General features: G+C 54.3%; 1 protein-coding gene across 3 annotated transcripts in view; it reads left to right on the forward strand.

Annotated features, from left to right (window-relative positions):
- Positions 1–395: 395 nt before the first annotated feature.
- LRP5 (LDL receptor related protein 5) overlaps positions 396–24,375 on the forward strand; it is a 118,727-nt gene continuing 94,747 nt past the window's right edge. For 2 of the 3 annotated variants that reach the window (XM_043451202.1, XM_043451203.1), the window contains exon 1: positions 397–618. In XM_043451202.1, the coding sequence (XP_043307137.1) occupies positions 525–618 (94 nt within the window). In that variant the 5' untranslated portion in view covers positions 397–524. Of the gene's footprint in view, positions 619–24,375 lie in introns of all 3 variants that reach the window. The other variant, XM_043451206.1, reaches the window with a different exon arrangement.

A 24,375-nucleotide genomic window follows, 5' to 3' on the forward strand; every position in this document is an offset into this window, starting at 1 on the left:
GCCCCGAAACAGCCTGACCGCGCGTGCCCTGGGGCAGCCCCCTTCGCACACCCCGGCCCCGTGCCTCAGTTTCCCCACCGGGCGAGCTCAGTCCTGGCCGCTCTTAACAGGTGACACACCTGGTTCCCGGGCTCGATCCGGCCCCAGGCCCCGCGGGACGCAAACCGGGCGCCCGCCCCCGCGCCCCCGCGGAGCCCCGGCGCCCGGCCCCGGGGGCAGGGGGCGCGGGCAGAGGCGTTGGGACCCCGCGCGCGGCGGCCGCCTAGCGGCAGGCCGGCTCCGGGGGGCGCCCGCAGGAGGGCGCGGCCGGCGCGGGGGGCGCGGAGGGCGGCGGCGGCGGCGGCGGCGGGGGGCGGAGACGCGGCTCGGCTTCCGCTCCCGCGCCTCCTCCCTCCTCCCCCGTCGTCCTGGCCCGCGGCGCCCGAGGGGGGAGGCTGCAGGCGCCCGGAGCCGCGCGAGGAGCCCGGCAGCCGCGCCATGGAGCCCGAGTGAGCGCGGCGCGGGCCCGTCCGGCTCCGGACAACATGGAGGCGGCGCCGCCCCGGTCTCCCGCTCCTCCTCCTCCGCCGCCGCTGCTGCTGCTGCTCGCGCTCTGCTGCAGCCTGGCCCCCGCCGCGGGTAGGTGGGCGCGGGCCGGGGGGACAATGGCCCGGGCGTCCGGGAGACTCGGTTGGCCCCGCGGCCAAGTGCGCCGCGCCGCCGCCGAAGCGACTTTGCAAGTTGGGGGCGAGTTGGGGCGCGCGCCGCGGGGCCCCGCCGCCCCCCGCCGCCCGGGGGCCGCGCGCGGGCCCTTTGTCTCGCCCGCCCGGGCCCCTCCCGGGGACGCCGGGCCCTGTCCCGCGCGTCCCGGGCCGGCGAGCAGGGCGCGCGGGCGCCGCCGACCCCGCCAGGTGCGGCGCGGGCGGGTTCTCACCTGCCCGGGCCCTGGGGCGCGCTCGGAAGTGCGCCCGCCCCAAGCCGGCCGGGCGAGGCCGTGCGGGCACCGTGGGGTCCCCGGCCCCGCGGGCAGGCACGGAGCCGGGACGTTCGGCCCGGAGGCAGGCCTGGCCGCCCTGCGTCGGGAACTCTTTTCCCGAGCCTGTTTCCGATGGCCGCGCGGCCGGCCTGCGAGCTCCGGGAACTGATTTAAGTCGCAGAGAAAGTTCTGAACCCTGCACTGGGCGGCCTGGCCTGCGGCGCTAACCCCTTTCATCTGCGTCGCTGTCGGTTTCCCAGCGGACTGACACCTGCCAGGTGTCCCCGGCCGACTCGGACCACTCATCTGGGCCGTTGGGGCCCCCAAATCGTGACACCCGGCGGGTGTCCAACCCCGGGGGGCCCGGCTACGTGGGGCCGCCGCGCGGGGAGACGGGGCCCCAGCCCGCGGCGTGGGGGCCTCAGCTGTATACACACACCCCCTTTGGGAGATCAGAGCCTGGGGACCTTTCTCTCCAACTGTTGGTGTGTCCCAAGGGGTGGAGTTGAGGTCAGGAGGACTCAGGAAACGAAGCGCCTTGTGAAAAGCTACACATGTTCTTTTAATTTGGAGATTGCCATGTGGTTTTTGAAGCAAGCCTCTCTCGCTACCTAAATCATTCTCTTCCGACGTGAGTGTTTTGTTTTTCTGGAGTGTGGCTGGCCCAGTGGACCCCGGAGCGGGAGTCCTGTGCGCCCTGGGCTGCTCCTCTGCTAGTGGCAGTTGGGGGTGGGGGGCCTCGGGTCCCTTTGTCTGGGCCTCTTTAAGGCAAACAGCTGTCTCCCTGAATATTTCCAGCGAGGACACTGCAGGGAGGTGTCCTGGCCTGGCTCTGTGGTCACATTCTCGGGGCTGCGGCCCCTCCGTTGAGGTTCGGGGGGGGGGGGGCGAGAAGGGGTAATTCCTCAAGTCCTCTTGCCTCCCGCCCCGATCCCCCGGAGACCCTTGTCAGTTTCAGGCTGAATTTGCCTCTCTCAGGAGTCTGTTTACATTCTTGGCCCGTCTGATACCAGCAAAAAAACAATGACAGTATCTGGGTAGTTCAGGCCGACACTACTGCTTCTCTTTCCGGAAATGCCTGGATCACGGAGGCAAAAGGGTTTTTTTTTTTGGGGGGGGGGAAGATGTTTGTTTTAAAGGTGGGGTTACTCTGCCGGCAGAGTAGCTTTTCACTGCGTTGCAGTTTCGGATTTCCTGGACCTTGGGGTGGTGATGTTGCTGCACTGGAGTGCCTGTCCTGCGGTTCGAGCCCCCGAGGAGAAGGATCACATTTGTGGAGCTCGGTCGCGTAGGAGGCAAAAAATAGAGTTGATTATTTTAACATTAAGGAAGCATGTCAACAGGAGGTTTTCAGAGCCCCAGCTAATGTGGTAATCTGGTTCTAAAATGGAAGGAGAGGGAGGGAACTTTCTGCAGAAACTATTTTGACTGCTCTTGACATGTCATGTCCCTGATTTCTGTGTTAGGTTTATGCCCCAGTCTAGAGTGGAGCCTGTAAGTTGGTAGCTAATTATTTTTCCTGATTGCTTCCTGTTGCAATTTGAAGTGGTGAGCCCAAGGAAATGCCTTTGTTGGAGTGGTCCTGGAGTTGGGAGTGGTCGGCCCCAGCTCCACGGCTGGGGTCTCTCCCTTTTGGCCCCACTGCACTGGCCCCAGGACCATCCCCCGGGGGTGGGGGCGGGGGCGGTTCCTGCAGATGCTCACTGCCTGGCCCACAGGTGGGCATCCAGTTAACTAAGTGCTGTGGGGAGTCCATGGAGAGTCCGCCAGCAGGACCCTCTGCTTCCCAAAGCGGCGGCCCGCGTGCCTGTAACCCTCCTGTGCAGTTCCAAGAATTTACCCAGTCCACCCGCACGTCCCAGCATTTGCTGTGTCCATCCCGTCGTATTTGGAACCCGTTTAATTTCAGCTGCGCTGTGTCATTGCTCAGGCATTTAGCAGAATTTGCTCACGGGGTGGTGGGGGAGTGTAGTTAGTTAGGTGAGGATTTCCTGTCCTGCCACGTGGGCTTGCCAGGGCTAAGGTCGGGGGCCCTGGGGGTCAGACCCCTTGGGTCTAGAGCAAGGGTCCCCAGCCTCCGGGATCTAATACCTGTTAATCTGAGGTGGAGTTGATGCAATAATAATAAAAGAAAGAAAGTGGCCAATTAATGTAAAGCATTTGAATCATCCCCATACCATACCTTTCCCCCTCCCGCCAGGTCTGTGGAAAAATTGTCTTCCATGCTGTCGGTTTCTAGTACTACAAAGGTTGGGGACCGCTGGTCTAGCTCAGTGGCTGTTTGGCTTTGGACAACTTGCTTAGCTTCTGTGTATCCTGTGTCCTCACCTGGTGACCTCCCCCTGATCAGGAGTGTCACATCCTACCTGCGAAACCCTTAGCACATCCCTGGCCTAGGGGAGGAACTGTTGGTGGCAGAGCTGTGGGGCCTGTTGGGTAATAAGGTCCTTGATCTTTCTGGCCTGGAAGGTCTAGAAGCTCTTTTATCACACAGTCTGGATTTTCCTCCTGTGTGGGACCTTGAACATCCCATCCACTGTCTGACTTGTTTTTCGCTGCAGCACTGGGTGAAGGGTGTGGTGCTGAGCTGAGCTGAGCCTTGATTGTGGGGGGCGCTTGGGCAGCTGACTCCACCTTCATGTGTCTCAGTTTTCTCTTCTGTAAAATGGGCATAACAGTACTTCCTGCCAGTAGGTCAGGGCGTTGACACATGCCTGGCACTTGTATCATTGCTTTTATTGATGCTGTTACTGTTGGTACCTGCTGAAGCGCTGGGGATAGGATGGGGTAGAGTGGCGGAGGAGGCCCGGGCCTTTGTTGTCAGGGTGTCTGGTTGACAGGGAGGCAGGGAGAAGCTGACTGTCCAGCTCTGGGGGCGGTGGGCTCTGTCCCAGGACCCTGTCCTCAGAGACCCAATGGTCTCTGCTGAAAGAGGCCAGATCACGCTGCAGAGTCTGGATGTGGTCCAGAAGGCACTGGAAGCTTCCGGAGACTTTAGCTGGGGGAGGGAGATAGGAAACGCAGGGGAAAGGTGTTGAATTGATCTTTTTTTTTTCTTTTTTTAAATTGAGGTGAAAATCATGTCACATAAAACTAATGATTTTAAAGGAGACAATTCAGTGGTACATTCGCAGTGGTATACAAGCACCCCTTCTGTCAAGATACAAAACATTTCCATTGGCCCAGAATAAAACCCTGCACCCTTTAAACTTCCCACCCCTGTGCCCCAGGTCTCTATGGCATTGTCTGTTCTGGATACTTCGTCCTCAGGGACTCACAGGCTGGGTTGCCTGTCGCCTCTGGCTTCATAATTAGCGGAATGCTTTCAAGGTGTGTGCATGCTGTAGTGTGGGACAGTGCTCTGCTCCTTTCACGACTGGACAACCTTCTGTCGCGTGGACAGGGCACATCTGCGCATCCATCCACCCGCTGATGGGCTGACCTTGTGTGGGTACTTCTCCCAGCAGGCACGGGCTAGGAGCCCATTGTCGCCGTGGGGTTTGGACAGCGGAGGCTGTTTAGAGCTGGGCTGGGGACATGAGCACATTAGCTTCAGAGATGGGAGAGCCCGTGGTGAAGGGAGCTTGGCTGGGGGACAGACTGAGGGCCAGTGCTGGCCTCTGGTGGGGTGAGGGACCCTGGGAGGTGGCCCTAGTGGGCTTAATGCTTCAATATCACAGAAGCCCTGGAAGGAGCTGGACATTTTTGGCTTACAAGGCCTCTGGGATGGCCACACACTCTCAGAATGGGGAGGCTCTGATGGGAGTGGGGGCTGCGTCCAGCCCCTTCCTCTGCTGGGCGCGGGACATATTTGTGCAGGAAGCAGCGGGCTGTCCACCCTGCAGGCGCCCCGGGGACACTGCGGGTCAGAGCGCTGCTGATGTGAAGGCCGATGGGGACGGCAGTGACCCGGAGAACTGGCCCTGGGGCCCCTCCCCTGCTGTGGGCTGCTGTCCACTTCCTCTCCAGCTTGGGAAGTGGTTTGTTAGCTCTGGGACTCAGTTTCCTCATCTGCAAAATGGGGAGGATGGCATGTTTTTTTGGGGGTGCTGGCGGGGGTCTACGAGGAGGAAGCCGCCTTCCAGACGGTCCATGATGGGAAGTACACGGTGCAGGGGGAGTCCCGTTCCTTTTTGTTAAGGCTGTTTTTGGTTTGTTTTTTTTTTACATAGTGAAAAAGTTTATATTTGGAATTAGTCAGCTGGACTCAGTTTAGATGATCCCAATTTTGTCGGCAACATTCAAAGCATCATAGCCAGGAGCCAGTGGAACATAGGCCTTCTTCTGCCTGTCAGGCCTGATCAGAGTATTGATTGACCGTAGCCACGTCCGTGTCAGAGCTTCTTCGCAGCCTGTTTCATTTGGTGCTCGTTGGCCTTGACGTCCACAGTGAGTTCTGTTCTCTTCATGGCTGACTTCGTGGTGAGGGGGAGTCTGACGATGGTACGGCGGTCAAGGTTGCTTCTCCTAGGGGCGCTCTTCCGAGGATATTTGGGCTGCCTGCTGAGCCTGGGCAGCCGGAAGGTGGCTGATGCCTGGATCTTCTTTTTTTCTGTGGCTGTGGACACCTTTCAACACTTGCTTTCTTGGCCTTCAAAGCCTTTACTTTTGCTTCGGCTTTGGGAGGGGCAGGGGCTTCCTTATTCGCCTTCGGCACCATCTTCATGAAAAAAAACAATTAAAAACTAATTTTATTTATTTGGGCTGCACTGGGTCATCTTTGCTGCACGGGCTTTTCTCTGGTTGTGGTGAGTAGGGGCCGCCGTCTGGCTGCGGGGCAGGCTTCTCGTTGAGGGGGCCTCTCTTGCTGCGGAGCACGGGCCTTAGGGTGCTTGGACTTCAGCAGTTGTGGCTCCCAGTCTCTAGAGCACAGACTCAGTACTTGTGGCACGTGGGTTTAGTCCCTCCCAGGCATGTGGGATCTTCCCGGATCAGGGATTGAACCTGTGTCTCCTGCACTGGCCGCCAGATTCCTTACCACTGAGCCACCAGGGAAGCCCCAGCCATTTCCTTTTAAAAGAGCCCCAGGGTCTGTCCCAAACACCCTCCTCCAGTGGAAGGCTGGGAGAAGCGGAGAGGTGTTGCGGGCCAGCTGACCTCAGGCTCCACGTGGGGCTGGAGCCTCAGGATCTGATTGCATTGGTGCCCAGAGTCACATGTCCGCTGTCCTCTGTCCCCTCCTCTCGGGATCTCTTTTGCCCAGCAACCCCTGGGAAGTTGTCATGGTGATGTCACCTCTGAACCATTTTGCAGGAGTGGGAGATACTGTACTTTCTGGGTGGTTTTTTTTTGGGGGGGGTGTTTTCTTATTTGCTTTCTTGGTTGATACCGGATCCACTGGTGTGTCCCTGGTGGCTCAGTGGTAAAGACTTTGCCTGCAGTGCAGAGGACGTAGGTTTCATCCCTGGCACGGGAAGATCCTCTGGAGAAGGAAATGGCAACCCACTCCAGTATTCTTGCCTGAAAAAAAATCTCATGGACAGAACAGCCTGGTGGGCTATAGTCCATGGGGTCGCAAAGAGTCGGACATGACTTAGCAACTAAACAACAAAAACAATATTTAATTCATTGTACATTTTTTTAGTACTTTCAGTTTGCCTGGTGTAGTTTTTCTAGTGGTTAAACTGAAGCAACAGTTAGAACCGGACATGGAACAATGGACTGGTTCCAAATTAGGAAGGAGTACGTCAAGGCTGTATATTGTCACCCTGTTTATTTAACTTATATGCAGAGTACATCGTGCGAAATGCTGGGCTCAATGAAGCACAAGCTGGAATCAAGATTGCTGAGAGAAATATCAATAACCTCACATATGCAGATGACACCACCCTTATGGCAGAAAGCTAAGAGAAACTAAAGAGCCTCTTGATGTAAGTGAAAGAGGAGAGTGAAAAATGAGCAAAAACTGGCTTAAACTCAGCTTTCAAAAAACAAAGATTATGGCATCCGGTCCCATCACTTCATGGCAGATAGGTGAGAAACAGTGGAAACAGTGACAGACTTTATTTTCTTGGGCTCCAAAATCACTGCAGATGGTGAATGCAGCCATGAAATTAAAAGACACTTGCTCCTTGGAAGAAAAGCTACGACAAACTTAGCGTATTAAAGGGCAGAGACATTACTTTGCTGACAAAGGTCCAGATAGTCAAAGCTAAGGTTTTTCCAATAGTCATGTATGGATATGAGAGTTGGACCATAAAGAAGGCTGAACACTGAAGAATTGGTGCTTTTGAACTGTGGTGTTGGAGAAGACTCTTGAGAGTCCCTTGGACTGTAAGGAGATCAAACAAGTCAATCCTAAAGGAAATCAGTCCTGCATATTCATTGGAAGGCCTGATGCTGAAGCTCCAATACTTTGGCCACCTGATGGGAACAGCCAACTCATTGGAAAAGACCCTGATGCTGGGAGAGATTGAAGGCAGGAAGAGAAGGCGACGACAGAGGACTAGATGGTTGGATGGCATCATGAGTTTGAGCAAGCTCTGGGAAACCTGGTGTGCTGCAGTCCTTGGGGTGACCATGGGGTCACAAAGAGTTGGATACGACTGAACGACTGAAGTGAACTGAACCTCTCTTCTGCTCTGCTGTGTCTGTGACTTTGCCTTTCCGGTATCTCTTTTTTGTGGAATCATATGGTATTTGTCCTTTTATGTCTGGCTTATTTTAATGCTTTGTTTATCCGCTTACCTGTTGATGGACACTTGGGGTTGTTTCCACCTTCAGCTGTTGCGAAGAATGCTGCTATGAACATGGGTGTGCAAGGATCTGTTTGAGGCCCTGCTTTCACTTTGGGGGGATTTACCCAGAAAAGTGAAATTGCTGGATCATATGGCCATTCTGTATTTAAGTTTTGAGGAACCCTGAAGCCATCTTCCGTAGCAGCTGCACCATTTTACATCCTCCCCCAGCAACATACAAGGGTTCCAGTCTCTCCGCATCCTGGCCAGCGCTGGTTAGGGCTGACACTGTTTGGGCTCCACCAGCCTGGCAGGTGTGAAGTGGTTCCCCACTGCGGTTTTGACTTGCGTTTTCCTGGTGGTTAATGATGTTGAACACCTTCATACATGCTTGTTGGCCACTTTCTTTTATAAATAGGTATATATTAAAATGCAGAACATACGTGAATACATACAAACAGCTTTAACACTTAACTACGTGGTTCCTCTTCCTGTGAAAGCCAGCGTCCTTGATGGCCTGTTTTCTCCCCTCAGAGGTGACCATACATTCAACACCCAGTTTAATGTGTTGTTTAAACACAGTAACATGTACTCCTTTTTTACGTCATTCCTGTCATCTTATAATCTTCTCTTTTTCATTTGCTATTGTATCACTAACATTTTCTTTACTTTTACATTTTCAGTCTTTTTTGAAAGCTAAGTAGTATTTCCTAGTATGTAGTGTAGTACTTAGTCACTCAGTCGTGTCCGACCCTTTGAGACCCCGTGGACTGTAGCCCACCAGGCTCCTCTGTCCATAGGGGTTCTCCAGGCAAGAATGCTGGAGTGGTTTGCCATGCTTTCCTCCAGGGGATCTTCCCAACCCAGGGATCGAACCCAGGTCTCCAGCGTTGCAGGAGGATTCTTTTCCATTTGAGCCACCAGGGAAGCCCATTTCCTAGTATGCGGACACCGTATTTCATGGCTTTTATCCAGTTGAGGAACATGTATGTTTTTCAGGCTTCATTACTATTACAGGTCATGACACAGTGAATATCATGGCATATGTACCTATGCACCTGTGTACAAACTCTTTTGTATGATACCTTCCTCATCAAAGAGTAGATCCATTTATACAATTTTAAAGATACTGACAAATTCCTTCAAAATTCCTTCCTGCACCCGTTTCTACCCTATCAGGAATCTCTGAGGGTATACACTTTCCCCTCTCCTCTCTGTTGCTAGAAATTGCCAGATTCTATTTTTTAAAGTCAATTTGGTTAAAAATTATAACACACTTTGATTTGTTATATCTCCTGGAGTTTGGTCAAAGTCATGTCCATTGAGTTGGTGATGCCAACCAACCATCTCATTCACCCACTTCTCCTGGCCTCCGTCTTTCCAGCATCAGAGTCTTTTCCAATGAGTTGGCTCTTCACATCAGGTGGCCAACGTATTGGAACTTCAGCTTCAGCATCAGTCCTTCCAATGAATGTTCAGGACTGATTTCCTTTAGAATTGACTGGTTTGATGTCCTTGCAGTCCAAGGGACTCTCAAGAGTCTTCTCCAGCATCCGAATTTGAAAGCATCAGTTTTTTGGTGCTCAGCCTTTTTTATGGTCCAACTCTCACATCCATACATGACTACTGGAAAAACCATAGCTTTGACTATATGGACCTTTGTCAGCAAAGTGATGTCTCTGCTTTTTAATACACTGTCTAGGTTTGTCATAGCTTTCCTTCAAAGGAACAGGCATCTTTTAATTTCATGGCTGCAGTCACTATCCAGAGTGATTTTGGAGCCAAGAAAAATAAAATCTGTCACTGCTTCCACTTTTCTCCCCATCTCTTTGCCATGAAGTGATGCCATGATCTTAGTTTTTTGAGTGTTGAATTTTAAGCCAGCTTTCTCATTCTTCTCTTTCACCCTCATCAAGAGCCTCTTTAGTTCCTCTTGATTTGTAGGAACTCTACTGATTTGTGGGCTTCCCTTGTGGCTCAGCTAGTAAAGAATCTGCCTGTGATGTGGGAGACCTGGGTTCAATCCCTGGGTAGGGAAGATCCCCTGGAAAAGGGAAAGGCTACCCACTCCAATATTCTGGCCTGGAGAATTCCATGGGTGGTATAGTCCATGGGGTCGCAGAGAGTTGGACACAACTGAGCTACTTTCACTTTCACTACTGATTTGTAGGAACTCTTTATTTGGTGTGGACATGAATTCTTTAATATATTTGCTCCAGATTTTTCTTCTGGTCTGTAGCTAGTTTTCATCTTTGTTTTTAGTGGTTTATTATTCCAGAAACATCAGAAAGTTCTGTGTAATAAAACTCAATCTGTTCTCTTATGGATTCTGGGTCCCATGCCTTGTTTCTCTACCCCTAGATGGTAAATGCATCTTCCTTTATTTTCTTCCAGGACTGTTGTTATTTTGTTGTTTTATATTCAGACATTATTCTTGTTTTTGTGTGTGTGTGTGGTTATGGTTTTGGGGATATATGGTGTGAGGTAGGGATCTGAATTGTCCACCCCTGCCCCCCAGTAAGGGGACAGGGAGTGAATGGTGTGGTTTATCTAACCCTAACCCTCATTCACGTAAAATGCTACTTTTTCACCTAAAGTGTTCTCAGGTGCTTGCCTCCTCGTTCTGGAACCTTCCCTCCTCTCTTGACCCACTGGTGTCTTTCTGTACCAGCCTGCTGCTGTTTTTAATCTCTGCAGCATCATTGTATATTTTGAGATCAATTGTGAAATTACCCTGCCATTGTTCTTTTTGAGAAATTGTGTTGACTCTTCTTGTGCGTTTACGCTTTGGGAATAAACTTCACAGTCAGCCTATGAGATTCTATCGTTTGCTCTCTTGATCTGGGGACAGTAACTGGTGACATTCGATGGGTGTCAGAGGGCTTTATACGTGGCCTCCGGCAAGCAGTCTAGTCTCCGGCTGTGGCAAGAGATTCGTGTGCGGCCACGATGGAGCTGGTCCTCGCATCTTCTGTTCCCGTTAGCATGTGGAGCGCTTCAGAGGCGGTGTGTCTGCTGGATGGCCTGGGCTACTCCTGCTGCCCGGCTCCCGCCCGTGTCCGCTGGGGAGACCAGCTCTAGTGCAACTAATTCCAGCGCCAGCCTGGAGGCAAATATAATTACCTCTTAAATGATTGCTCTCCTGCCCTCGTTCATTCCACAACAAAATGTGAGCAACTTTAATTTCTTCCCTGGGCTGTACCCCTCTATTAAGCCAGATGGGGAGGCGGTACCTGTCTAGCAGAACTCTCAGGAAATTGCTCAATGGGCATTAAAGGCCTCCTGAGTGTGTGGCCCTAGCCCAGACACGTGAGTGTGGGGGCCTGGGGGCCTTCCAGACCCGCCTCTCGTGGGCAGCTGCCACCCTGGACTCCGCCCTGGAATGAGCAGGCATCGTCCTCGATGGGAGCGAGGGGATGCCTTCCCCACAAGCTGGTTGCCGGGCAAGGTGTGTTCTTGAGCTGGCATTCACTGGGGAAGGCCATGGCTCTGAATTTTCCCCAGAGTGAGCTTGGTTTCCCGAAGAAGACTGGATGGGGGATTAGGGTGGGGTGGCACCATCTCAGCCGCCTGCCCTGATTCATCTCTACTCAGACTGGAAGTGGGGGCCACTCTGGTGCCCGGTCTTCCTCTCCTCTCTGGATGTGGTCTGTCTCCCTTCCTTCCCGTACCCAGACTCCCGGCTCCGAGGCTGCCCCCCTGGGCCGTCACGGGGCCCCACGGAAGATAGATTCCGGGTAGAGGATTACGTCAGCTTCTAGTTGTTGTCCAGTCCCTAAGTCCTATCTGACTCTTTGTGACTCCTTGGACTGGAGCCCACCAGGCTCCTCTGTCCATGGGATTGTCCAGGCAAGAACACTGCAGTGGGTCACAGTATTTCCTCCTCCAGGGCATCTTCCCGACCTAGAGATCAGAGCTGCAGCCCTTGGCTTGGCAGGCAATTGTCGTGTCACCTGGGAAGCCTCGCTTCTAGTTGGTCTCAGCTTCCCAGAACCTTCTTCCCCTTGCCCATTTCTCTTTCGTCCCGGCAAGATTCATTTTTCTGAAGCTAGTTTCATTACGTCCTCCCCTTTTTAAGAAAATATACACTGGTTTCTCGGTGTCCAGAGTTGAAACGTTTTGGTTTGGCGTTCCACGCCACCGCTGAACTGGCATTAGCCTTCTCCTCTGCTCTCCAAGGTGAGCGCTTCTCCAGGCAGATCTGTCTCCTCCAAGTCCATGGTCTCCTCTGAAACCTCCCGTGGTCCACCCAGTCTGAGGGCCTGGGGCGGGGGGGGCAGATGTCTTCATCCCATCCTTCTGCCTCTGGCCTGGTGTCTGGTGGGCAGAGGCCCTGAGGATGCCCAAGGCTCCATCTGCCTGGGGAGTGGATCTTACCCATCCTTACTCCCTCTGGCCCCTAAATCTACTGTGTTGTGGACTCCCGCCTGCATCCCAGACTCCACCCTGATTGTGTTTCCCGGGTAGCAGAATACCTGTCCTGCCTCATGACAGCAGGATTCTGGGGCAAGTGTAGGACCCCCCCTTCCCCCACTTAGAACCCTTATTTCTTTTTTAAAGATTTTCCTGACCATTTTTAAAGTCTCTTGAATTTGTTACACTATTGCTCCTGTTTTATGTTTTGTTTTTTTGGCCATGAGGTCTGTGGGACCCTAACCCTGACCAGGGATTGAACCCATACCCCCTTAGTGGAAGGTGAATTCTGAACCACTGGACTGCTAGGGAAGTCCTAGAACCCGTATTTCTGAGGTCTGTATTCTAAGATGAAATGTGAAAATGTTAGTCGCTCAGTCATGTCCAACTCTGCAACCCCATGGACTGTAGCCTGTCAGGCTCCTCCAGGCTAGAATACTGGAGTGGGTAGTCATTCCTTCTCCAGGGATTCTTCCCGACCCAGGAATGGAACCCAGGTCTCGTACACTGCAGACGGATTCTTTACCGTTTGAGCCGCCTGGGATTCTAAGATGGCCTGCTATAAATAAAGCTGGCCTTTGTTTTACTTCAAGAAACCCAGCAAATCTCAGATGCACTTGACTGTGATGTCTTGGGCCCAAATAACACCTCCCCACCTCTTGGAAATCAACCTTGAATATTCATTGGAAGGATTGAGGCTGAAACTGAAGGTCCAATCCTTTGGCCACCTGATGTGAAGAGCCAGCTTGTTGAAAAAGACCCTGATGCTGGGAAAGACTGAAGGCAGGAGGAGAAGGGGGCGACAGAGGATGAGATGGTTGGATGGCATCACCGACTCCATGGACAGGAGTTTAAGCAAACTCTGGGAGGTGGTGATGGACAGGGAAGCCTGGCATGCTGTAGTCCCTGGGGTCGCAAAGAGGCGGACACGACTGAGTGACTGAACAACTTCCACAGCCCAGACTGAGACGTCACAGGGGTCCTGACACCTGCATTCTTCATTCGTAGTTTGTATCATCTTTCAAAATAGCATAGAACATTTTCAATCATGCAAAAATAGTGGCAGTGGTGGGAGAAGGATTTTTATGCTAAAAAAGAAAGCTTGTGTGCTTTTGAGTGACAACTGCAGAATAGGAAGCTGAGTGACAGATACTGCTAATGAGTTTTCAGGAGTTTAAGCATTAAGAGAGCATTGCCCCCTTAAGGTTGCCCCTTGAGAGATATTTTAGTTCTTTTCTCAGTTGTATCACTTGTTAAAATTGAATCTAGAAAAATTTCTTAATTAAAAATAAGACTTTTAGGGACATCCCTGGTGGTCCAGTGGTTAAGACTTCGCTTTTTGATGCTGGGAGTGTGGGTTTCATCTCCAGTCGGAGAGCTAAGATCCCACATGCCTCACGGCCAAAACGCAAAACATAAAACAGAAGCAATATTATAACAAATTCAATAAGGACTTTAAAAATGGTCAACATCCCCGGAAAAAAAAAAAAAAGACTGTCTTTTCTATATTTAAGCAGGTTTGTGTGTTGGAAACTTTCTGATTAGGCATATTTATCTCTATATCATTTTATTTAGTGTCCATTCAAAGCATGGGAATAAGTTAAATGAATTTTTAGTAAAAAGTTGCCCCCTTGGACGTCTGAAGCTTGTTCTGGTCGCATTGGCACTGCCGGGCTTTGGCGTGAGTTTGCTCGGCACCATTCGATTCCTGGTCTTGTGCTGTGTCGTGGGCAAGCGGGCAGTGCCCGGCTCCCGAGCCTGGCCGCGGTGGGCTTGCCACTTCTGCCTTCCCCTTTAAGAGACTCACTGCTCTGCGCGCGGCCACTGCAGCTCGGGTCCTTGCCTGGCTCCCCACTGAGGCTCTGAGCTGCCCAGAACCCACGAGCTGCTGACTGCCTGCTCAGGGTGCCCCAGCGGAGGAGGGGCCTGTGCTGGCTTTTACCATGTTGCCTGTGTTGGCAGTTTTCTCCAGCTGGAGTGTCGGCTCACAGGGCTGATGTGCTGGCTTTCTGCCAGGGTGGGGGCCCAGTGCAGGGGACCTGGGCATGCATCTCTGCCCAGAGAGCACAGTCCTGGTCACCTTGGGGCAGACAGTGGTCTGCCCTTGGGGTGGCCCATCCCCACCTCCTACGAGCAGTGAGTGGTTCATGATGCACAGAGAATATTTAACACCAAAGAGTATTTCCATCCTTTTGGCTACTAGGTCTAGTTTTTAAAAAAAATTTTCCCTCTTTTGAAAGATTTTATCCTTTCAGGGAAAGTACATTTGTTAAGTAGTAATCTTTTCTCTTATTGATCCCAGACGCACACAATCGCCAAGCCGGGCTTGCAAGCTTTCCATCAATCCCTCACCAGGGAGTTTGCATTTGGCTTCTCAGCCATGAAAGTGCCTCTTGGGGCCAGCACACCATGTGGCCCCTTGGGCTGTGGAGCCAGGCTGGGAATGAACTGATTTGGAGGAGGATGTGGGGTTGGCTCCAGGATCCAGGCAGATCTGGCCTCAAGGTGGGTGCTGGGCTTCAGGCAGCCCCCTTGCCCGGCTCCGTCCGTGAGGTTTCAGGAAGACCGGTTCAGAGCACCCACCAGGTGACTTTCTCCTGCTGGGCTCCAGTGACCCTCCCTGCAGGGCCCAGGTCTTAACATCACATTTGTCTAGGTACCCAGTGCCCCGCCCTGCCAGGGTGGAAGATGGCTGAAGTGGGGACCCCACCCCACACTCTGCCCTCCAGCCTTGGATGACTAAAGGATTGTGTTAGGGACTTTGGACCTGTGCTGCTGCTGCTAAGTTGGGCCAGTCCCCGTGTCCGACTCTGTGCGACCCCAAAGAAGGCAGCCCACCAGGCTCCTCTGTCCATGGGATTTCCCAGGCAAGAGTACTGGAATGGGTTTTGGACCTGTGAGGGGGCAGTTTTCCAGACTCTCTGGGCATGTAGTCCCCAGTCTGATCTTCCGTCATAAGGGTTAAGGTCTCTGGAAGGCAGGGATCTCAAGGGATGTTGTGTTTTCAGTGGGGAACTGGTGAGGTTTAGGGTTTTTCCAGGCTTCCCGAGCTGGTGTCAGCAGCGCAGGGCGGTCACACAGGTGGGGGTGCCCAGTTAGGAACGTGTTCTGATCTGTGATGTGTGGTCCTGTGGCTTCAAGGGACGCATTGGGTACGAGTGTCCCTGCCTCCCCTTTGCAGGTGTGAAGAGGACAGGTGGACCTCTCTTTCCTCTTGCCTGCCCACAGGACCTAAAGCCAGCTTGGTCCCCAGTGGACACTCCAGGTGGTCACCCTGGCGTGGCGTGCAGTCCCCTCCAGCAGCCTTGTCCAGTGCTGGCCTCCGAGCAGACCTGCTGGCTCAGACACCCCAGGGTAGAGGACACCCTGAGTGCCTGGCCTCCTTCCCTGTCACCACCCGCCCTGGTTTGCTGGGAACAGCTGAGGGGGCGGCTGGCAGAATCCCAGCTGCGATCCTGGGGGCCCTGGCCTGGGGGCTGCCCACCCAGCCTCCTCGGCCTGGAATCCCAGGGCACATCGGGCCCCGCCCACCTGTTTCGGCTCACATTTCTGGCTCCACTCCCAGCTCTGCAGCCTCCGACAAGCGAGCAAACTCCTCTGGCCTCAGTTTCCCCGCCGTCTGGGGGTGGGGTGTGTGTGTGATTGTAGGGCGCCCACATAGACACGCCCGAGGATGCACAGAGATGAGGCTGTAAAGTGCTTAGCGCGGGCCAGCTCCTGTGAGCCCTTGGTAATTATTAGCTATTAGGGTTATTATGGCAGCCATAATTGTGGTTCTCCAGGGAGAGGGCCCTCAGGGGCTTCTGGGATCAGGTTCAACTCCAGCTGAAAAGGTGGCCTGGTGGGAACCTCCTCCGTCCACCTCTGATGAGAAGGCGAGTGTCTAGTTGCGTTAAATTGCCCGGAGCGGCCTGATTGCTGTAGTCCTGAACTTTCTTCCTCGTTGAGGTAGAGACGGCATTTATACTGTAGCTGGAAGCCCGCTGTGGTGGGCTGCGGGAACCCTGGGGCTGGGGGCAAAGGTGCAGGTGTTTGAGGGCGGGGTCCCTTCTGGGGCCTCTGTGAGAGGCGTGGCCGGGAGGGCGTGGCCAGGGGTGCCCGGCCTGTCTTATTTGCTCAACCCCTGCCCCTCCCTCCTCAGAGGCCGCTGTCCTTCTGCCGGCCTAGCCGACTCTCAGGGCCTCCTCTGGTTGGCTGACTAGGCCCCGCTCCAGTCACCTCCAACCCGCCCCCCAGTCCCTCCAGCCCCCCGTCATCGCTGGCCTGCCCGCCCCTCGCTTCCTCCCTGGGCGCTGAAGGCCGACGAGGGAGCCCAGGTGCCCGCTCTTCACCCTCCGACCGCAGTCCGAGCTCCACGTGGCTTCCCGCTCAGCACCCGGAGGGTGGAGTCCCCCACCCCTCCTCTGCGGCCCTGAGCTCCTGCCCCCCTCCATAGCTGCTCAGGTGGGACGGGCCTCCGCCCCAGGCTAGATGCTGACCCCTCTGTCACCTCCTCTAGCCTCTGGCAGGGGGTGCCCAGAACCACGCCCCCAGGAGCCGCATAAACACCGCCAGACAGGGGCTCTCTCCTCGTGGCCAGCCCAGGCCCGCGGTGCTTCTACCTGAGCTGAGGGCTGTGAAGGGCCTGCCCTCCCGTGCCTGCTGCCCCGGGGGTGCCGCCTGCACCCCGTCTTCCTCTGGATCGGTCCCCCTCTTGAGAAAGCGCAGCGGCCTCTCCCCCTGCAGTGCTTGCCTTCTGGAGCACTATTCTTCCACTCCTTCCACCGGCTCGGAGTGCAGGGAGGTCAGCCTCATCTCCACGGTCACTGATGCGGCTCAGAGTGGGGACGTGAGTTTATGGGGTGACCTGGTGAGGGGATACGCCCCCTCCCTCCGCCCCCAGACTCAAGGCTCCATCATGCAGGGTACTTGTAACTCCACGCTGAGAACACCTGAGCTCCGCCCCGTCCCCCCCAGAGCCCACACGGTCCTTATGACGAGAGCCCCTGGGGGACGTGGGCTTGGACTCTTAGGTGGTTGAGTGGCTGAAGCTGGTGGTTTGTCCAGTCCTACAGATGGTGCGCAGGGACAGGTACCTTCCCTGTCCACGCTGGCAAGTGGGGGCCCAGGGTGGGAGCCCCAGAGATGAGCAGGAGGGGCTGTTGACCCAGCAGCCTGGCCAGCGAACCCTTCAGGCCCACCGGGAGCAGAGTCCTGCTTCCTGGGCTCTTTCTGCCTGAGAAGGAACAGCAGGGAGCGTCAGGCTGATGACAGGCGGGTTGTCCTGAAATGCTCGAGGGAACCTGGTCAGAGGCCAAGGGTCATGGCAGTGCCTTGGGGGTGGCAGCTGCCTCGGTGTCCAGTCTTTTTGCAGAGAGATCTCAGGTCATTTGATTGCCCTGTTATGTAAAATGAATGGATTTCAGGTGTGGCAAGAAACTCAGCTCTTTGATCTCTCATCATTGGCCGGGTGGGACTTTGGTCCCCTTGTGCCTCAGTCTCCTTGTCCATAAAATGGGGTTTCAGCAGCTCCACTTCCTATGAGGACCCAGTGACATCAAGTACTTGGAGCACTCGGTACTCAGATGTGCTGCAACTCGGGAAGGGTGGTCAGACGTGGGGAATCGGGAGGCTTCCAGGCACAGTGAGTGAGGGAGGGGCCTGGGGAGGGAAGGAGTGGGGGGTTTCCTCCAGGTTTTCTCTCTGGCGAAACCTGCAGCACGTCCCTGTACCTGTCTGCAGGGTCCCCCAGCATGCTAGGGCCCTGCAAAGCCCTAACTGTGGGCATATCCACGTTTATATGAACCTGCAGGCCCAACACTCAGCTTAGTTCATGAGAGAATCGTTGCTGCTCCTCAGCACTTCACCCCAAAGTAACATAAATATTTGGAATTGAGAGCTGCCAGCCCCTCAAAGAATGTCAGCATCCTGAAAGGCTTCAGCAGGGAGCAGGGGGCAAGAGTTTTCTTTTATTCGAGTTTTCTTTTATCTGATGGTTTTCATCCATCCCCTCTCTCCGCAGGACAGAGGTGTCCTGAACCCTAGGCCTTTGTTTTGGCTCTTGGGGCAGCCTCTGGGCCTTGGCACCCAGGTGGCTATTTTTTTTTCCAGGAGCATTGGAAAACAGAACCTCCCAATTTTGCCCCATAAAAAGGAGATTTTGTAGAGTGATGGTCAATTTGGCACATCTTTATTATTATTATTATTATTTTCTACAACACTTAGAAGAAAAGCTGGTACAAAGGTATGCTTGTTTCTGAAGTGAGTTTCCTTTCCCAGATGTTCTTCTCTGCCAATTCCAAAATGCATTCTGAGCTCAGCTCTCTGGTTTCCTCTCTGCGGGGCAGAACAATGAGGTCTCTGTAACCACACGCGGAACACGCCGCCTTCCTTGCCAGTGGGCACAGGGGGAGGTGGGACCGTCCCACCTTCCCCCACCTCAGTGGAAACGATCAGCCCGTGCCAACCTGGTGAGAGGCCCTGGCTGCCTGTTGAGGGCCTGGTGGTCTGCTGGCCCGTGGGGGTGATCCAGGGGTTGTGACTTAGAGGCACTGAAGACTGCACCTTCGTACCCAGTCCTTGAGTTTGCCACGTGGCCTGGTGCTAAATTCTTGGGTCTGCATGGCGTTTATGGACCTGGGACTCGGTACTTTCTTACCAGGAATTGATCGGGCCCCTTTCCTCTTATTTTTTGTCTTTATTGCGTCAGATACCGGCCTCACGCCAAGGGCAGAGCTCCGGGACACAGTGCAGACGCAGAGTTTGCTGGAGAGCCAAGTAGAACCAGGTGGGCATCACCAGAGCCCAGTCACTTCGTTACTTGACATACAGGGTGTATGTGCTCCTTACGGGAGCTGTGAGGCACACACACACAAACACACACATACACATATGCGCACACACACAGTACCCTTAGAAGTGCTTCCTTAATTGATTTCCAAGGACAGCTAAGAGACCCTGAAAAGTTGCACTTAGGGCTGTTCAGATACTGGTCTCCATTAAGAACGATCTCTGTGGGATCACTTTATTTGGAGCATGCATTTAACGAAAATCTTTATTTTTTTGACCATTGCATCCTGCCTTAAAACACCGAAGATACAGATCTCTAGACTTAATAGATAAAAATAGCTCACATTTGTGCACACTTACAGTGTACCAGGCAGGTCCTAAGAGATGTTCACTGATTGACGCATTGAATCCTTCTGGCCTCTCAGGTGGCTGGGTACCATCCGGCCCCCATCGTACAGGTGAGGAAGCTGAAGCCGGGAGAGCTGAGGAGCTCTCAGGGTCAGGCAGGCACTATACCTGGCTGACAGATGATGCCCCAGTGCCCGCCTCTTAATTGCTATTTGAACTACAAAAGTATTTTCTTTCCATCTAAAAGGAATTGCCTGAAAAGCCCCCAGAGCATTTAAGTAAGTGTGGTGCTGAGTCCTCCACCCAGACCTCCCTGTCCTCATTTGCCAGGCGAGGAAACTGAGGCGTGCAGCGGGCGCTGCCCTGGGAATCCCTCTCTGGGGGGAGCCCCGCTTTCTGCACAAACCAGGGGGCCTCCTGATGCCTGTTCAGGATGGGGCCTTGGGACTTTGGGCGAAAGCCACGGGCTTGCCTTCCCCCAGAGCGGACAGAGCCCGTCCCCATCCAGCGACCTGGGTCTCCCATCTTTGTGGTGACCTTGGGCAACTTCCGGGAGCCTGGCAGGCCCGGAGCCGAGGAACCGAAATGGTATGTAATCAGAATGCTATATTTTGTCGAAAATAAGAATGTTAGTAATGGGCTGGTTTCTGGCAAGTCAAACTGGGACTCTGAAATACATATTTTTCCTGTTCTGCCCTAAACCTTCTAATTAGTGAAAACGCACATTGGCAGACATAAATCAAATGTCATATCCCCTAAAAACTTGTCCTTGGTATCACTGAGTGGGTAACCTTCTACAGCTGCTAAATTAGGGCTTCCAGAGGGGAGTGCATGTGTGGGTGAGTGTGCGGGTTTGTGTGTGGGGGTGTGGGGCTGTGGGAGTGTGTTTGGGGGTGTGTGTGGGGGGGTGTGTTTGGGTGTGTGTGTATGTGGGGTGTGTGTGGGGGGGGCAGTGAATGGTGTGGGGGTTGGCTGTGGGGGGATGTATGTGTGGGGGTGTGTGTGTGTGTGTCTGTGTGTGTGGGGTGTGTGTGTGGTGGGGGCTGTGTGTGTGTCTGTGTGGGGGGGCTGAGGGGTGTGTGTGGTGGGGGTGTGTGTGTGTGGTGTGTGTATGTGTCTATGTGTGTGTGTAGTGTATGTCTGTATGTGTGTGTGTGTGTCTCTGTGTGGTGTGTGTGTGTGTGTGTAGTGTGTGTGTGTGTGTGTGGTATGTGTGTCTGGTGTGTATGTCTGTATATGTGTGTCTCTGTGTGTGTGGGGTGTGTGTGTGTGTCTATGTGTGTGGTATGTGTGTGTCTGTGTGTGTCTGTGTGGTGTGTGTGTGTGTGTGTGTCTGGTATGTGTCTGTGTGTGTGTGTGTGTGTCTCCGTGTGTGTCTGTGTGTGTCTATGTCTGTGTGGTGTGTGTGTGTGTGGTGTGTGTGTGTGTCTGTGTGGTATGTGTCTGTGTGTGTGTGTCTGTGTGGTATGTGTCTATGAGTGTGTCTGTGTGGTATGTGTCTGTGTGTGTGTGTGTGTGTCTGTGTGGTGTGTGTGTGTCTGTGTGGTGTGTGTGTGTCTGTGTGGTATGTGTCTTGTATGTGTCTGTGTGGTGTGTGTCTGTGTGTGTGGTGTGTGTGTGTGGTGTGTGTGTGTATGTGTGGTGTGTGTGTGTGGTGTGGTATGTGTCTGTGTGTGTCTATGTGTGTGTCTGTGTGGTGTGTCTGTGTGGGTGTGTGTCTGTGTGGTGTGTGTCTGTGTGTGTCTGTGTGTGTGGTGTGTGTGGGTGTGGTGTGTGTCTGTGTGTGTGTGTCTGTGGTATGTGTCTGTGTATGTCTCTGTGTGTGTCTATGTGTGTGTGTGTCTGTGTGTGTGTATGTGGTGTGTGGTGTGTGTCTGTGTGTGTGTGTGTGGTGTGTGTGTGTGTGGTGTGTGTGTGTCTGTGTGTGTCTGTGTGGTGTGGTATGTGTTTGTGTGTGTCTCTGTGTGTCTGTGTGCTGTGTGTCTCTGTGTGTCTCTGTGTGTGTGTGTGGGTGTGTGGTGTGTATGTGTCTGTCTGTGTGGTGTGTGTCTGTGTTTGTCTCTGTGTCTGTGTGTGTGTTTCTGTGTGGTGTGTGTCTGTGTGGTGTGTGTCTGTGTTTGTCTCTGTGTCTGTGTGTGTGTGTGTCTGTGTGGTATGTGTCTGTGTATGTCTGTGTGTGTGTGTCTGTGTGGTGTGTGTGTGTGTCTGTGTGGTGTGTGTCTGTGTGTGTGTCTGTGTGTGTGTCTCTGTGTGTCTGTGTGGTGTGTGTCTGTGTGGTGTGTGTGTGTGTCTGTGTGGTGTGTGTCTGTGTGTGTGTCTGTGTGTGTCTGTGTGTGTGTGTCTGTGTGTGTCTCTGTGTGTGGGTGCAGGGGGCAGGGAGGGACAGAGATGCCCCTGGTGAGCCCCCCTGCACGTTTTCTTCCCTCGGCTCTGCTTCCAGCCCCCCCGCCCCCCCGCCCCCCCACCGGCCTGTCAGCACCTGCCCAGCCTCTGCAGTGGAATATATTTGCCCAGTTAAAATGTAACTTATGGGGGGACTTCCCCGGTGGTCCAGTGGCTAAGGCTCCCTGCTCCCAGTGCAGGGGGCCCAGGTTCCATCCCTGGTCAGGGAACTAGATCCCACGGGCCACAACTAAGAGTTCACGGGCCGCAGCGAAGATCGAAGACCCTGTGTGCGGCAGCTAAGAGCTGGCGCAGCCAAATAAATAATCAAATAAAAAGGAAATCTACTTTTTAAAGCTGCAGATAAGATCGCTCCTGTCTCAGCAGGGGGCCCTGAGGGCAAGTGGGGCAAAGGTAGGGGGTGGGGGGCCCACAGCAGGCGCTTCTTCCTCTGCCCGGCCCGCTGGGGTCTGCGGCACCCCCTGCCCCCCACCCCCGTGGGTGTTGGGCTGGGGGCTGGGCACTGGTGGTCATCACTCGCAAGGTGCGGGATTTGAGGACAAGCTGCTGTCATCCCTGGGAGTGACCCTGGGCTGGGGGTGACCCTCTTGCTGGGTGGGAAATGGGCCACATGATCATTCCTGGAACGGTCCCAAGTCACCTGGCTCAGGGTCCAGACCCTCAAAGGGGCCCTTGGGGCTGATGGGCTGCCCTGACTGACATCCAGGGGTCCCTCTGCAGGCAGTAGGCCTGGGTCAGGCCCTGGCCCTTTGTTTGTCCCCCGGGCCTTCCAGAACCTTCCGAGCCCAGGCTCTTTCCAAAACAGAGGTTCAGTCCTGTCCTTGGCACGGTCAACGTGCCCTCCTGCTGTCCCAGGGCTGTTGTGGCCCAGTGTCAGGGCGATGGGCCCCCATGTGGGGGATAGCAGGGACGCCCCCCCGCCCCAGCCCATCTCCCCATTTCTTGAAGACTGGGAGCCCATGTTCTTAGTTTCTTTGTCCTCCAAGGTATCTGACACCAACCACCTCGTTTTCTTTTTATCTTTTGCAACTGATTTCTTCTTTCCTGCTCCACCCCCAAACCTGCCCCTGACCGTTTCCTGTTCGCCTGCTTCCCTGACCTTTGAAATGTGGTCCCTGCTCTGGAAGCTTGCCGGGGGCCCAGGGTTAATTACCACCTTCCCACAGGGCCCAGTGTGTGTGTGGAAATTAGACTGGGATGGGGGCTGGGGAACAGCAGAAATGGGGGTGACTGAGCTGGGGGGGAGAGGGTGTGTTGAGAGCCCGGGCCTGGCTGTGGGTCTGGGTGCAGAGCACATGGTGTGGGGGGCAGGCAGGGAGGCACCGGGAACTGGGCAGTGGGGGTGAAGGAGTGATTTCGGGGAGCAGGGTGTGACCACATGCCTGGGCAAGGGCAGGGAAGAGGTCAGAAGGGGTGGCCCTGGTCCTTCCCCCCGTGATATGCACAGACTCGGAAACACAGCTTGATGCGTGAACGTCCACAGCTCACCTGTTCGCCCGGATCAAACCTCCAGTGTTCCGGAAGATTCCTTGAACTGCCTCCCAGACTTCACCCAAGCACTGGACCCTGGGAGCCAAATTCTAGTGTGCTCTGCTCTGAACACCCTTGATATCCCAAGCAGCCTGGACTTGGGAAGAGGTAGGCTGTCCTTCAGAGTGGCTTCCAGTCTTCTGCCTGCCTTGGCTTCTTCATATGCTGCGGATTTGAAGCAAACTCTGGGTCTCAGAGAGTCACGACTGAGTATGCGTGCCCGCGTGCATTTCTTCATTATTTGTACGCAAATGTCAGCAACTCACACACTTGGTCAATTGATCGTTATCCTGACAGCTCCTGCAATGGGAAGGGTGGACAGCCCCCACTGGCAGCCGGCCTTGCTCTGCATGGGGCCCTGTGGGTGGCACCCCATCCCTGCCCCCGGGAGAGTCGGGTGTGGGCCCCACCTGATGAGGTAGACAGCGCGCTCAGGGGATCAGGGCCAACTGGGCGGACCCAGGGAGGACACAGGCTCCACCTGCGCCAGGCTTGGCAGCCAGGGAGGGTGCGATGGGGGTGGAGTCTGCAAGGGAGCCTGGGGGCCTGAGGCCAGGGTGGAGAAAGAACAGGGAAATGCGGGGATGTTCCCTGGCTCAGTGGGTCCAGAGGTGGGTGGGTGGGAGGGAGGATGGATGGGGGGGTGTGGACTTTTCTTATGAAGGGAGGGTCTATGAAAATTTAGCTGAGGTGGAAGGCGGGGAGGAGACTCATTCCCCAGCATTTGGAGATGTTATCAAAGATTCCACTTTCAGGCCTGCAAGTTTCAGTTTGCCGAGCTTTCCATAAAAGGGCAGAGAACATCTGTTCAGTTAAAGGAAACCTAAGATTTTATTATTGTCGTAAATGTCAGGTCTCTCCTTTCGAATATTTAGACAACTGCAGGATGGTGTCCCCGAGTCGAGCCTATCTCGAAGGCTCGAAGACCAGGATAAAACGTAGGAATCTGTGGCTGGGATTGTGGTCCCTGTGGCTCCACGAGGGTCCCCGTGGCTTCTGTGGCCCCCCGCGGGAGCCGCACGGGCGGTGAGGGCCCCCTGGGAACTGAGGGTCGGGTCGGAAACCTGGGGCAGAGGGACTCTCGGCTTCAAGGGACTGCCTGCAGAAAAGTGAGCTTGGATTTTTATGAATAGTATTTCTTCTCCCTTAATTAGGAAAGTTCCAGAAGAAGCCGAGGTGTTTGTGATTTTGTGGAGATGCTGCTAATGGCTCAGCAGTGACTATTTCCAGCCCATTTTAAGGTCTCTGAGCCTCATTCTGGGCAAAGCGGTGTGTGGTTCT

This window comes from Cervus canadensis, chromosome 29, assembly GCF_019320065.1.
Source record: "Cervus canadensis isolate Bull #8, Minnesota chromosome 29, ASM1932006v1, whole genome shotgun sequence".
Taxonomy (NCBI): Eukaryota; Metazoa; Chordata; class Mammalia; order Artiodactyla; family Cervidae; genus Cervus; species Cervus canadensis.